This window comes from Prenolepis imparis, unplaced genomic scaffold, assembly GCF_030444845.1.
Source record: "Prenolepis imparis isolate NDT839.2.m4 unplaced genomic scaffold, iyPreImpa1.0 SCAF_49, whole genome shotgun sequence".
Lineage (NCBI taxonomy): Eukaryota > Metazoa > Arthropoda > Insecta > Hymenoptera > Formicidae > Prenolepis > Prenolepis imparis.
The window spans coordinates 155065-171688 of record NW_028141207.1 but is presented as its reverse complement, the minus strand read 5'-3'; the positions used below and the strand labels follow the sequence as shown (position 1 = coordinate 171688).

At 35.0% G+C, this 16624-nt stretch overlaps 1 protein-coding gene and 1 pseudogene across 1 annotated transcript; one reads left to right on the top strand and one right to left on the bottom strand.

The window, feature by feature from the left end:
- Nucleotides 1-8604: 8604 nt before the first annotated feature.
- LOC145947159 (uncharacterized) lies at nucleotides 8605-9615 on the bottom strand. The gene has a single exon (XM_083056943.1). The coding sequence runs from the start codon at nucleotides 9613-9615 to the stop codon at nucleotides 8605-8607; it is 1011 nt and encodes a 336-aa protein (XP_082913069.1).
- Nucleotides 9616-14799: 5184 nt separating this feature from the next.
- LOC145947158 (uncharacterized) lies at nucleotides 14800-15459 on the top strand (annotated as a pseudogene).
- Nucleotides 15460-16624: the final 1165 nt, after the last annotated feature.

The window sequence follows — 16624 nt, the reverse complement described above, 5'->3', positions numbered from 1 at the left end:
CAGGTAGCTGTTTTGTCGCGTAATGGTTCTACCCAAACGAATTTACTAAGGACATCGATAATTATCAATAAATAAGAATATTCGTCATTATAGCTCTTGCCACTAAAAAAATTATTTTTTTGACTGCAACCAAAATATTTAGTACACACATTTTGGTTGCCGGTATAAAATATTTTACTTATACTAACCATATTTATCATAGAGAAAACAAAATTCAAAAATTCATTTAATTTAGCGCAACCAAATTATTTGCTTAATTTTTTTAGTTTTTTTTTATAGACAAATTATCATCTTTACAAAACTTTATTATTAAGTAAATTGAAAAATTATTATTAAGTACATTTATCTTGAAAAAAAGTGTTTAATTATATTATAATTATATACAATATATATTTATATATGTACATAATATACCATTTGTAAAATTAAAAAGTTGTATATATGTATATATATATATATATATATATATATATAATATATATGATCGGACGAGAATTGGTGCTGTTGTTGAAGCTGTTTAAGTTGTTTATTATGCCAATTTGAGTAACAATTTTTACAAAACTAATAAACAAGTTTTTACATGTATGACTGTTGGCAATATTTTATAATTTAAAATACTTAATACTTATATTAATACTTATATTAATACTTATATATATTATATATATAAAATTTGATTATTACAAAATATTTTCAAAAATGAGTTTATTATTTGCATATATGTATAATATAATGTATATGCAAATTAGAATACCTTCATTAAAAAAGTATTATATACAAGTATTTTAAATTATAAAAATATTGCCAACAGTCATACATGTAAAAACTTGTTTATTAGTTTTGTAAACATTGTTACTCAAATTGGTATAATAAACAACTTAAACAGCTTCAACAACAGCACCAGTTCTCGTCCGATCACTGAATTTAGTTAAGCAGCGTTTGGCATGGTTAATACTTGGATGGGTGACCGCTTGGGAATTATAAAATATTAAAATAAGAAATTATTATCAACTTACACACACTCACACACACACACACACACACACACATATATATATATATATATATATATATTGTATATATAGTTACTATGTACACGTTTTTAAAATGTTTATTTTAGTTGTAAGAACTAAATACAAGGAACCAAATTTTTTAGTTGGAACAATAAAATATTTAGTTGATCATATATTTACCAAATTATTTGGTACGATTTACCAAATTTTGGTTATGTCAACAAAATTGTTTTTTCAGTGTGAGATTACGAAGATCGATCAAATCTGACTCCTATAAATCGTCAATATTTGTTACATTATCAAGAGACACGGTAGTATCTCGCGCCTAGTTTGGGCGAAGCCGACTCTCAGAAGCGAGGCACCGTGTATCTTTACGCGAATCGGACAGTTCGAGATAGTCATAGATTCGGATGCTCAATAATGGCTGAAGCGATCGAGTTTTTACTAGGTTTAATCGATAGATTGAGGTCGAATTATATAATGAAAGTGTCTTTATTTTTGCTCTACGTGCTTTGTAAGCGGAAATATAATAATGCAAAGTCTAAATATGAAAAATTTCGTTTAAGAAACGTCATCATCGTTCACGCATACATAGTAGTATCTATCGTGCTACACGCATTATTAATCACACGTATACAACACATGCATACACGTATATCACACGTAAACAACACATGCAATAGATGCATGTAGTGGTAATCTTGTACTGTTCTCACGTTTCACAACAGACGGCGTTAGTGGCGCTTCGCGATATTAGCAGCGTGCGGGATTATGTATTAGATCTTTTGACATATGATAGGTTAAGTGTGCGGTTATCCAGGATCATAATTGATTGATAGAAGAAGAAGAAGAGATTTATAAGAATCAAGTAATTATTTCATATTTTTTATAACAATATTAACAATTATATTCTTATGAAAAAATAATAGGATGGTTACGTAACAAGAAAATAGTTATTATTATATTATTATGAAAATAATATAGTATATCACATATAAGTAGTATTGCATATCACATGTATGTAGTATATTGCATATCACATCGTTACCATTTTATTTTACTATTTCTTTCATAATAATAACTACTTTCATGCTACGCTACCATCCTACTATTTCTTTTATAAGTACATAATAATTGATGTAAAATAAGGAAGCGAATAAAAGCTAATAATAATAAATAATGTAAAGATAATAGTGCTATAAATGATATGAGCTATAATAAAGAATTTATATACATTTTTATAGCTCATAGCATTTCATTCATAACATTATTATCTTTACATTATTTATTATTATTAGCTTTTATTTGCTTCCTTATTTTACATCAATAATTATATACTTATGAAAGAAATAATAAGATGGTAGCGTAGCATGAAAGTAGTTATATTATTATGAAAGAAATAGTAAAATGGTAACGATACATGTGATATGCAATATACTACATACATGTGATATGCAATACTACTTATATGTGAGATGTACTATATTTCTTTCATAACAATTACTTTCTTGTTACGCTGCCATCCTACTATTTCTTTCATAAGTATATAATTGTTAATATAAAATAAAGAAACCGTATATTTTGTATATATGTACGTACTCTAATGATTTAAATATGTTTTACATTACAAGTACAGAATGAGGACATTGTAATCTTTTGAAATAGTACTAGAGTTGCTCAAAAAGTAATGCCCTACATTATTTTTTCAGAATATTTATTCAACTATTTATACACAATATACATGGTAATCTCAATCAACTTCTATTTCTTTATGCCAGTACGATACATTATATGTATTTACTTGCCTTTACTGTACCAACTTTTGTCCTTTCCACGTAACCATGTTTTCACATTTGAATCACGCTCTCTTCATCTTCCAAACCGTATTTCGCGAAGTGCATTTAATTAAGTGGTTCAAAAAGTTAAATATTGGAAGCTATCGCTAAACTGTGTTAAACATATAATTTAAAGATCTCTGCGAAACAAGATTGGGAAGATGATGAGGGGATGATTGAAGCTGTGATGACATGGTTACGTAGAAAAAACAAGAGTTGATACAGTAAAGACATATACTTGTATCGTGCTAATATAAGGTTATAGAAATTGATTGAGATTATATTAAAAAATAATATATATCTAAAAAGAAGAAATATCCATGTATGTTTAAAAACATTTCAAACCTGTTTAATAAATAGTTTCTGAAAAAAATGGCATTATTTGAGCAACCCTAGTAAATCTAAATCATATACAAAAATGAATGATATCCCTATAAAAACTTACCTTTAAAAAAAAGGTAAAAAAAGGCGCCTAGTATGAGCACGCCAGTAGTGAAAAATTACCCATTGCAAACCCATGTAGAATTGTAGTATAAAAAATTACCTATTGCACACCCATGTAGAATCATATGAAAAATTATCCATTGCAAACCCATGTAGAATCGTACTACAAAATTAATGATATAAAAAAAATTGCGCGCCAAGTAAAAGTAGAAACTTTTGTACCAGTGGAAAATTTAAGTTGCAAACCTATAGAGTCGTATAATGAACCAGTGAAAAATTCAAGTTGCAAACCCATGTAGAATAGTATAAAAATTAAAAAATTATTAAAATTAATACAAATAAAAAAAAATAAAAAAATTTTAATTAAAAAAACTAGGCACTGTTAAATTAAACAATATGCTAAAGTTAATTTTGAAATTTAGCAGTGCCTAATTTTTTTAATTAAAATTTTTTAATTTTTTTTATTTATATTAATTTTAATAATTTTTTAATTTTTATACTATTCTACATGGGTTTGCAACTTGAATTTTTCACTGGTTCATTATACAACTCTATAGGTTTGCAACTTAAATTTTCCACTGGTACAAAAGTTTCTACTTTTACTTGGCGCGCAATTTTTTTTATATCATTACTTTTGTAGTACGATTCTACATGGGTTTGCAATGGATAATTTTTCATATGATTCTACATGGGTTTGCAATGGGTAATTTTTCACTACTGGGGTGCCCATACTAGGCGCCTTTTTTTACCTTTTTTTTAAGGTAAGTTTTTATAGGTAATGTAAACGTGGAAATTTTCGACGTACTGGTCGATACAGCGTATACGCATCTTGCGATTTAAGCCATTCAATGACATCGTTACGCGTAAAATTTGGTTTAGCAGCTCGAGATAAATTCTCCGCGGAATAGCCGGCATAGTGTGAGGGAACGTAATACAATTTTTCGAGTTCCATTATTTGAGTGATCTCCAATGGAATATACCTTTCTTTTTTTTAGGCGAAGAATCCGGCACTAATGTTTTATTATCGTCGCTGACGGCAGTGGCGGATAAAAAAACCGTGTCTCCTTCGGTTTCGTTTAACTCCCGACCGTATGACTTTGAACGCGACAGTGAAGTTTTCTGGGTGGAGCTTCCACGTGGCAGAGTTTTTTTAATACGCAGAGATCTACGAGTGATCGTAGTCAATAAATCGCGATTCCCTATAAGACTGGAGGGTGTACCTATGTCTTGCAGTAATTGAGCAAACTGAATTCTCCCGATAGCTTTCACCGTTTTTCTCTCACGTACCGCGTTGTTTATAAGATCGCTAATATTCGACCCCGCTACAACATCACCCTCTATAGTCACGAGTCCGCGTCTATCCCAGCTAATCTTCGATGACTGAATATTTAGCAAAAATTTCAATAACGCGTTTGCTTTAAAACGATAAGTTTGCGATACACTGCTGAGTATTTCTTTATCTTTTCCGCAGATTGAGTGCGTTTCTTCCCGAAACTACTCTCGCTAACGGTACCATCACTGCTGATTAAAGTATTTTTATGAGATTAAATTTCCATAAGGTCGTCATCAACGAGCAAATCGATATCTTTATTCTGATCGCCTTCGCCTCCGTCGCTGTCAACATTACTTGTGTCGTCGACGTTACCACGTGTATCCTCGCGTGAGTCATTGCGTAAGCGTTTTTTCGCTTCTCGAACAAAGTGAAGATAACGCTGAAGTACTTCTTTATACAATTTCCATCTTTCGCCTTCATCTAGAGGAGTCGCGAGGTTAAGAATATGCCACATTTTCGCGTCGAGTCGCGATAAGGGGGTTCCTGGAGTCCGTACGGTGTTATTATTATTATCGTTTTCCCCGTCAGATATCGTATTTTTTTTCTTCGGCGAGTTATCCAGGGTTATTGTAGTTTTTGTTATTTCCGGTTGTAGCTGTTGATGCTGCATTTGTCGCATTCTTTCGAGATTTTCCGTAGAAATCAGCACCATTTTTTTTGCTCTTTCCATTATTCCGTACAGCGAACAAACGCGTCTGTTTTATTCTTTTCGAACCCCAGATGTAATATTTGCAAGCTTTTTTCACTCACCGATAATCCGGGATAATAAAGCGCCGAGCAAAGGAGCGATAAGATAGGGTAAAAACCCACCGCGCTGTACTAGTAGATTTCTCTTAGTTTTCCAGTTGTCGCGTTTTAGAGCGATGCGCCGAAGAATAGATTTATGCTTGGCTAATCGCGTATTTTCGTGATTCTTGAGCTCTACGTTACCCTCAAGCGTATTATAAATACACTCTTGAATGCACTTAATGAGATTATTGTCGGCAGAACGTAAGAACGATGATCTTTGATTTTTTTTCAGATAACATAGAGTTTTTAAATGACAGGCATTTCTCTCGCCGATGGAACGTTTGGCAATTTTTATCGCGTTGTCGGGTGAATTTTTTGACGTCGTTGACGTCTTTTTTTGTTGTCTTTTCCCGCGTGTTACCATTACGCTAAAATTGTGCAACTGAAAAGATACGCGTGCAAGCACTTTCCTTTTATACGTCCTTCGCTACTGTTCTACTGATCGATCTATGAGGAACGTACACGTAATGCATCGTATCGTTGGGAAAGATACACGTACGAAATCGATATTCGTCTGGAGTCGATTGTTTCAGATCGAGCAATAAATACCCGTGAGGTCGCGAAGTAGCGTCGTATGCTTCTTCTAGAAATTTTGGATCGTCGGGATATACTTGACGCGCGAGATGACGAATTGAGCGCGACCGCGCGGATTTTTGAAAATTACTATATAAATAGCGTTGAGAGATATATCTCGTTGTCCGCGGCCTTGGTGGAAAAGATTTTGCGAGATGAGTATAACGCTGAGATTCTTATGATGACTTCCTTTGGTAAACAGATCGACGATAGCGTCGCATGATGACGATTCCCTCATAAGATCGTCAATTATCACTAATTTTGGAGATAGCGGATCGTTGGAATAATCTTCCGGTCGCGGTAACCCCTCGTGAAATTCGATTGTATTTTTCTTTATTTTTAGCAAAGTATTACCATAGCCGCTCTTGTGTACATTGTTTTTTCCTTCTTCATTATTTTCACTCGTACCACATTGCAGACGTTGATACGCATCTTGCCATTCGGCATAATAAAATAAAATTCTCTCAAATCGAACTTCGCACATGGCGGATAAATATCGAAGAAAAGTTTTTACAAAAATCGTTTTTCCGCATCCCGTAGGTCCGCAGACGATCGACGTCCAGGGATGTTTCCAGCGCACGTCCATTTCGCGAAATGAACTAGGTTTTACGCGTGAGTTCATAAATAAAAAAGGTAAACAGTAACTTAATATCAATAACTCGCGTATAAAAATACGCACGCGCATTGAATATTTTTAATATATATCTCGAGTCGGGAATAAGCTTATTAGCGTCCCGCAGAGACCCTACCGCGGCGGCCGCATGCTCGCGCTAACGATCTCGGACGCATCGTGCCAGCTGACGAGCCGATGCGCGTCGAGGTGTGCTGCTAATTAGCGTATTCGTAGAATGCTCGCGACAGCGTGTATCTCCAGCGCTAACAACGATGATAGGCTACGTACGTGACTGAGAGAATCTCGCGAGAAGAAAATTCGTACTTTGATTTTTATTAAAAACGTAATTTTTTTTTAAAAGAAAAATATTTCTTTTTAGTCAAGTAGGTTTTCGAGAAGAGGTAAATAATTTTTTGATGAAAAGAACTTTTGTGAAACTTTTATTATTAGACTTTATTTCACGGAAAAAAATTTAGTTAGTTTAAAAAATAAATTATAAAGTTATAAATGTTTTAATTTTACATTTTATTTACTTTTCTCCTTATTGGTTACATTTATTTTGCTCGATTTTATCTAACAATAGTAAAATATATATTAAGAGAATTTTTCGGGGAAAGGTTCCTCAGGATATATAAAGGATTAAATAATCTCTAATGAAACAAATTTTAAGAAAAAATTTTATTTAATCTTCTGTGGGTGCGAATGTTGACAGTGAAGATAATAACAGGCGACTTTGTATAGAATGATTGTAATATTTATTGATACGTACGCTAGAACCAGAGAGTCTGTCCGCGGTGGAAGTCGAAGAAGAACTAACTTTATTTTTCCGACCTCTCCAGTCCCTGCGTGTGGGTACAGATGGTTAAATAATAAATTAGTAGGAATCCGAGATCTCACGCGGCTTCGCTCTATTGCTACGAAAGGGTTCTGGACGACACATGCCGAAGACAATACGTTTCGGCCATGTGTGTCGAACCCGCGCGGCCGCGCGTACCGGTGAAAATCGCGGATTTACGATAGGGTAGAGAATGCTTGTTTTACATGGCCGTGTGTTCTTAATAAATAAAGTAGATACTGAAAAAAATAGAAAAAGAGAGAGTCATGCGTAGTGTACGTGCGTCACTACACTTCTTACATTGTAAAAAATACTTTGTACGTTTAAAATCCTAATAATAAAATTAAAAAAGTTTTATTTCACATTTTTTATTTAACAATTTTTCACTTATTAAATATAATTAAAATTTTTCTGTTATTACAAATATTTTTTCTAATTAAGATATATCCATAATTTATATTCTATCCTATTCTGCACTATAATATATCCTATACTTTTCAAAAATTTATATTATTTTTACAAGACAATTTTACAATTACTTATCTATTTTATTATATCTACATTTTGCTGTATAAAGTGAAAAACGCGCGAAGGTGGAAGAGAGAAGCGATCGCGGAATTATTATATTGCGTTTTTAAACAGTTAAATATCCATAGGGGAGGGAACAACGATTGTTAATAAATCTACGCTTTAATAGCACGGCGCACATATTTTTGTTTCATCACGAGTTATTATTTCGTGAAACGCTGTACGCCGAATGGCTCTGAATCGCAGATTTATTGACGTTTCCGGAGTTATTTCTTTTTCCTCGTTTTCTCCTATCTCTCTTTCCTGCTGCACACTTTCTCATTGTATTAATAATTCCCTAATACTATTAAAATTAATTAAACGAGAATTTTCAAAGTTTAGGGTTATACCCTTCATTTTGCAAACTTTGTGCATCTGACCATCTGATGTGCGAACCACATACGCGTAAAATTTTGGACCGCCGGACACGAACGACTCTATATAACTATCGAGCCCATAGCTTTCAAGTTCGTTAGTCATATCGCCTAAAAAATTACCCGTGGGTGGTTCGTACTCGTGTGGATCAGCGCTGCTTACATATATACAAGAATCAGTATACAAAATATTATAATCATAATACAAAACGCGCCTATCTAATTGTACTATAAGTATTCATACAATTTTAATCTCGCTTGCGTCGTGTAAGCTGCTATTACAACATTTGTAAGATGCGATGGTGGGATCGCCTCCTCGCGTAATCGAGTCGAGACATATATCACTTCATCGTTTACCGGTAATATATCTGTTATTTCGTACTGAGGGCTCGCGAGTAAATTAATCAAACGTTGTTGCGTGTTAACAATTTCCGTCTTTGGTAAATTCGAACGTTGCCCGAATTTTCCCCAGAAAGAGTTTAAGCATAGTTTCGCGACCGAGCGTAGACCGGAGTTTTGTGCGATGTTGTGCTTTTCAAGAACGATACCTTCTCTCTCCTCGTACTCACGAAGATAACGCTTTTTAGCATCTTCATCCACGCATTCGCTCGGCCATCCACTAGCCTCCTGTTTTAACTGTAAAAATGTATTTATATAACCGGTAAATAAACCCCCTTGACGCATAGAAGGATCGTACCGAGTGACATTGTACTGCCATATCTCGCTAACCCCTGTTACAAAATATCCTTTTTCAATTGCTTTTTGTAGTTCGCACGATATCCATGTACCCTCAAATTCGCGCTCAGAAGAAATATAGACACGAGTGCACTCGGTGTGCGAAAATGTCTCGCTACAAGTGCGGCATAACGCGAATAACAATTTACCCTGTACCCGATACGGTAATACAGGATGAAAGAGATCTTGCAGAGGAAGTATTTTACAACGTATGATTCCTTCAAGTGACTCGAAATTATACCCCGGTGCCGTTCCAATTATTGTTACGCATTCCTCGCCAACGTATACTGTTGGATGTCCAATCGGGAAGACGCCTGTTTTTAATACATACGGATACAATGAACACACATCCACGTACTGTATTTTCTCGCTCTCTGTAATCTCATATCGGGTTACAATATTTCCCGTGCGTCCACCGTAGAAGGCCTGACGAGGATCGAGCGGTTCGTTTTCTACCGCGGGATGTTGTTGTAAATATCCCCGCATTTCGTCATTTTCCCGCATTTCGGGATCAAAATCACACTCCCATTTCTCCGTCACCCTGTATTTCCGTCTTCGAAGACGAAACGTCGTTGCGATGGTGTGTTCGTATCGTAAATCGATTGTATCAACGCGATCCGACGAAAGCGATTTATCGCGATTAATTTGAAAACAGCGCGGACACCCATGCCAGTAACATCCATGAAACTAGAACACGTGATGTATGGTAGTAGCGTTTTCCACTGACTCGTAACCGTCGACGCGAGTGCCATCGGGCAGACGATATTCCCGGCTTCGTCCTGCATGAATAATGTGATGACCGAGTTCACGCTCAATCCACAGCAGCCATTGCAGCGCCTTACGCGATTGCATATTCACACTCCTATAACCCCCTGCAGGAATGATACCACTCTCTCTATCGCGCTGAAAATTTGTTCTAAAAACTCTCATGCAAGTAGAGGCAATAGTGGTGCATTCTTCGAAGGGACACACCTTTCCGCGTAGAAGAAAAATCTTCCTAAAAGCCATACAAGCTCGCTTAAGAATATCTACATCTTTGCGACAATATTGTAATATTTCTCTTTGAAAATCGAACACATAGTTCTCACGGGTCATCTCGGCATGCCACGCGAGAAATTTTTCACGTTCTCTTGTTCTCATGGAATCGGGCGAATAATAGTATACTTCGGGTAGTGGTCCGACATACGATTGATTATCGATAGTATTAAATAAATGTGGAAAAACTCCTTTACCCGAAGTGTCCGTCAGACCGAAGGCCTTAGGTAAATCGGATAGGCGCATCGGCATGTAATTAATACTGTCAATAAATTTCGTATGTCCTACCGTTAGAACAACTATTTTTGTACCGTTTAAAATTACCTGAGGTACTAATGATGTTCGATTTTCAACGATATATTGCAAAATAAATTGTGCGTCAAACGATTTGGCATTATGCGCGATACAAATTAGTCGCTTAAAATATTTCAATGGGCGCGTCGCGAAATATACTAATTCCTGCACCGGGTTACGACGAAATATATATTCGCGAACTCCACACCATCGACATCTCACCGACGTTTCGTTTATATCGGCACACGACACACAAATTTGTTGTGCAACACAAAGTGTAGGCACATGAATTTTTACACTGTCAGTACCTTGGAGCGTTTGATCCTGTCGCGTCTCAAAATCGTAAAATATAAATGCTACGCGATTTCTTTTATCACATGTACGTTCACTCGGTCCCTCGTTTCCACAATGTTGCAGCTCTCCATTATCATCGATAAGATCGGTATTAGAAGTGGCGGAATCGTTATCAGGAGGGATAGGAAGCATCTAACAAAGGTGATTTAAAGGTTGGAGAGAACGACACACGTTACAGTAACTCGCGCCGCATTCGTGACGTTTATTTTTATGGATTAAGCAACCGCAGCCGTTGCAAAATTGTACAATTTCACAAATACTCCGTCGCGATTTTCCATCGTACGATTTTTGAGTGCGGTGACGCTCCAAGCATGCACGGTTAAAAAATTCAGTCTACAAATTTCGCATCTAATAGGCTCCTCGTTAGTCAACTCACACGACGGAACGGCATTACAACGAGGGCATTTATTAGAGCATCGATGTCCACCCCTATCGATGCGATAGCTTATGTTACAGGGAACGCAGTAATCTCTACCCTCAGAGGCGGCTCTTAAATTTAACATTACATCATAATGTTTAATATTATTATGGTATAGTATATTTAAGCGAGAGTTCGTTTTGCGATGAAAATTGGCTAGAAATTCGACTCCGTCGTATAACGGTTTACCACCCCGACCAAAAGTATCGCCATTATATATTACAATGGCGATATTATCCGCGGCGAAATATTGCTGAAAGCGTTCGATTTCGGGAATTCCACAGCCTTCCTCCGGAATCGCGACATCGGCATCGCTCATTAGTTGCAACGCTAATTCTCGTTGTAACACGGAGTTTTGTCTTCTCACTGCATTCCATTTTTCGTGCAAATGTCCCATGCGTAAATTTCCACGCTTGTTGAAAATTTGCGCAGCTACAAGTGCACGAGGAAGACATAGATTATCTGCGTTAGAAATTGTTAAAATAGAACGCTTAGCAATAACTTCACGGGTAGATGCGTTAACATTTCGTCCGCTTCCCGCAGGGGGTGTGACTCTAAAAACGCGAATGTTAAAATCTTGCGTCATATCGAGCCCACCGGAGCTCTGCGATAACGAGCTTACAAGTCCCCAAATATTTTCATGTGTCAAATCGCACGAAGGTCGGAATAATATACCGGCTGGACCACGGATTAAATTCTCGGAGTCAAAAGAAAGCCCTATGTAATCGCCCACTTCACACGACTGTATTGCGTATGTGTGGAGTTCGCGAAATGCGCTTTCTAACCACTCGTAAACGATCTCACCCTCGGGTACCGGTCGTATATGAAAAGTCGCCTCTCTTCCCTCTATTCCGAAATTTCTAAAATTTCGTCGCGCGTTTTCCGCTAATAATACAATATATCTAAAATTATAATTTACCCGACGAGCTATTTCTTCTTCTGCTTCCTGTGTTGCCTCGTCGTCTTCTTCTTCTTCCTCCTCTCACAAATTTTCACGATTGGCGACAGGGAGATTGAGAGATTCCTCGTTGGCTTCTTGCCGTTGTTCCACGCTCCGTCCCCTACCTATTTGCACTGAGAAAAAGATTAAAAATGATTTATTTAAAATAAAAATTCAATAAAGTAATGTTTTACTCTCTCGTATTGGAGTTTTATAAAGAGATGTTAAAATTCTAGCAATGACTCACACTTATCCTTTGTTTTTCCTCTCTTTTTCCAATGAGCCTTTATGGTTACACCGCGGAGAGTACGAAACACGCGGATCGATAATTGGAGAGTAAGAAAATTCTAATAAAATTTTATTTAATTAAAATAAAATTTAATCAAGAAAGAGATAATTAGTTAAATTATGTAAAGTCATTACCTTCCGCTCCTATTTCTTCCTCTCCCTCCTGATCTTTCTCTTCTTCTTCTTCTTCGCCCCCTTCTTCTCCTTCTTCTTTTTCCTCCTCATCTTCTTCTTCTTCTTCTTCTTCTTCTTCATCTTCTTCCTCTTTTCTTTCATTCTCAGAAGAAGAAATTGCATCTTGCTCATTTTCTTGTTGTTGTGTAAAAATAGTAACTACGTCGAAGAGACTTACTTCACGAGGAGTTTGCTCACGTGGTTCTTCCGTGACATTTTCCTCACTATTCGGTTCATCGTCGGTTAAATCAATAACCGGATGTTCGATCTCCGGATTCGAAACGATACGCGCTTGTCCTGAAACATCCAATATTTTAAAATTTCTTAATAAGAATATGATAATAAGTAACAATGTAGGCTCCCTGCATTGATAAATTACAAATTCAAAAGGAGGCTATATGGAGCCACGCGTAAGGTGTAGGTACGCAAATATTAAAAACAAACTTGTTGGAAAAACAAATTTATTGAATCTAAACGTTTCGGTCCTTTCTTTGGACCTTCTTCAGTAAATTTAATACAATAAATAATAATGGGGAATCTACATACTACCGCACGTAGCGCAAAAGCCGTGAGCCCCCTTTCGGAAATTCCTCACTATACTCGTCATTATAGTCCACTTTTGAGTACCTCATGACATATTATGTCACTTTGTCTATCTAATGGGATATCGATAGGGGGGGCTCACGGCTTTTGCGCTACGTGCGGTAGTATGTAGATTCCCCATTATTATTTATTTTATTAAATTTACTGAAGAAGGTCCAAAGAAAGGACCGAAACGTTTAGATTCAACAAATTTGTTTTTCCAACAAGTTTGTTTTTAATATTTGCGTACCTACACCCTATGCGTGGCTCCATATAGCCTCCTTTTGAATTTGTAAGAATATGATACTTTACTTTCTACCGAGGTTTAAGTTTATATTAAATACTTTCGAGAGGGTCCTGCCTCTGGCGAAGTTTCCGCTCGACGTCTTCTATCACGAACTAGTGATAACCGTAAATCTACTCGACGATTCTCTATTATTCGCGGAGTCGCACGAAATTGTCCAACTTCAGTGATTAGCCCGAGGTGAGTGTTATACGTTGCGCAATGTCTAAAAAGTTATTAATTTTTATAATTAAATTTGCTCTATAATTACTTGTATAATAGAAAAAAAATAAAAACTTACCATTTTCAACGCTCCTCGGAAGAAAACGTTGATGATGCAAGAGAAGAAATTCTATGTGTCCTCCCACATCTTCTTCGCTATCACCAAAATATCGTCGCGCTTCTATCACTTCCCCGGCAATGTACAAAAGTTCACGAATATTGACAAAATGTCCCAGACGGAATAAAACCGCGAGCACTACGCTAGGACACTCACCCGCGAATTTTCCAAAAATATGGTAATTCGTTTCATCGATGTTCGATAACTCCGACAAAAATTTTCCCATATTTTTTCCGCACAAACTCTGCGAAAGCAAAATACAGCTCTCGATGACATTTCTAAGATTCGCTATAATTAAATTTTTTTACACTCACGCACACGTTGGAAAACACAAGTAATTCGTTAGCGTAAACTCGAAATTGATTTTTACTAACCCTTAAACTCGTATTTATACCCGTTTTATGAAAACGCCTCTTTCTAGGAAGGAGATTTGGAAAAAATTTCTCTATCTCCTATTGGACAAGATTATTTTACAAAATTTAATATCCCCTGAAAGATTTTCGGGGGAAAATCATAAATATCAGGAACAGATAATTTTATGTATCGCCCTTTATTTATACTGGATAAACTTTACGATAAGGTTTCAGAAAGACTGAGGCTGAGATAAACATTTTTTTTTGTTATAAAATTTATCTTGGAATTTATAGCTTGTAAACAATCGCGTTGCATTTTTGTCAAATACAGCTGTACATTCTTAATAGTTTATACTCTACTAATATTTTGTTTTTTTATTTCTTCTAAATTGTTTGTAAAATTCCATATCAGGGTTGTTTTTCATTATTGTGCGCGCGCATTTCCCCTCCACTTTTCTATTTTATCTCTTTTCCTGTGGTTATTCGGAAAGAATAATCTCATTCGTTCGCCGACATCCAAACGCTCAGTTTCGTTAATAAGAAAGTTTACGGTTCTCGATACTTATTCAACGAATACTTCTCTTTCGGCGCATATTCGATAATTTTTTTCGAGAAAAAACAATCATCATGAGTAATCACGAGAAAATTTCAAATTTTGCGAAATCATCGGCTTCCTACTGTGTTTCCAAACCAGGATGCAACGACGAGGAAAAAATAAATCAGCATATGCTGTTGTCCACAACGTATGGACTGAATGCAACCTATACAAAGAAACTTCATGTGGGACTGATGGCTGCGAACGGAGACGAGCTGGATTTTAAACCGATTGTTAAATTAACATCTTATGGAGCGTCAGGTATTTGCTTCGACATGGAATCGTGGCAGAAATTTTAAGAAAATATAGAACGGATGTCTGCATACTTAAACGGTGATAAAATTAATTTGAGTTCAATTATTATCAACAAGATAATTATAAATTTTATCACCGCGTATGGGGCAAAAGCTGTTCTACTAGCGTATCGTGAAAATGAACAAGGAGATACTTCTTCCGATAACGTCGAAGATGAGGAAACAAACGCACCAGTAGCGAAGAAACGAAAAACTTACAACGTCGCAATAGTGATGCAGAGAGCAACTTTTTTAGGATTAGAAAATATAGTTGATTGTGTGAACGCAAATTTGAATCAATTAAATTTAATTTATTGTAGTGTTAACGAATGTGCACGATATCTAATTAATGAAATAGAAATTAATCTACCGCTTAATAAATATATTAATAACTGTTAAAAAATATTCTATTTATTTTTATTAAAAAACTTTATGAAAGGGCATTGTACATGTGTGCAACTGTACAAGAACTATTTTAAAAATAGCAGAACTCTTAAAGTTTAGCCTGATCTTATTTTTTTAATCAAAAATACGATTTTTTCGTAAGAAATAATTGTTAAAAAAATTTTCCATTTATTTTTATCAAATAAACTTTATGGAAGAGCATTATACATGATCGCCACTGTGCGAGAACTGTTTTAGAGATAACAGAACTCTTGAGATTCAGCCCGATCTCAACATTTTATTCAAAAATACGAGTTTCTCGTAAAAAATAATATTTAAAAAAATTTTTTATATATTTTTATCAAATAAACTTTATGGAAGGGCATTGTACATGTGTGCAACTGTACGAGAACTATTTTAAAAATAGCAGAACTCTTAACGTTTAGCCTGATCTTATCTTTTTAATCGAAAATACGACTTTTTCGTACGGAATAATTGTTAAAAAAATTTTCCATTTATTTTTATCAAATAAACTTAATGGAAGAGCATTGTACATGTGTGCAACTGTACAAGAACTATTTTAAAAATAGCAGAACTTGTGAAGTTTAGCCTGATCTCATTTTTTTAATCAAGAGTACGATTTTTTTGTAAAGAATAATTGTTAAAAAATATTCTATTTATTTTTATTAAAAAACTTTATGAAAGGGCATTGTACATGTGTACAACTGTACAAGAACTATTTTAAAAATAGCAGAACTCTTAAAGTTTAGCCTGATCTTATTTTTTTAATCAAAAATACGATTTTTTCGTAAGAAATAATTGTTAAAAAAATTTTCCATTTATTTTTATCAAATAAACTTTATGGAAGAGCATTATACATGATCGCCACTGTGCGAGAACTGTTTTAGAAATAACAGAACTTTTGAAATTTAGCCCGATCTCAACATTTTATTCAAAAATACGAGTTTCTCGTAAAAAATAATATTTAAAAAAATTTGTTATATATTTTTATCAAATAAACTTTATGGAAGGGCATTGTACATGTGTGCAACTGTACTATTTTAGAGAACTATTTTAAAAATAGCAGAACTCTTAAAGTTTAGCCTGATCTCATCTTTTTAATCGAAAATACGACTTTTTCGTACGGAATAATTGTTAAAAAAATTTTCCATTTATTTTT

Excerpts from the sequence above, each read along its gene's own strand:
- LOC145947159 (XM_083056943.1), bottom strand. The coding sequence starts at position 9,615 with ATGCGGGAAAATGACGAAATGCGGGGATATTTACAACAACATCCCGCG.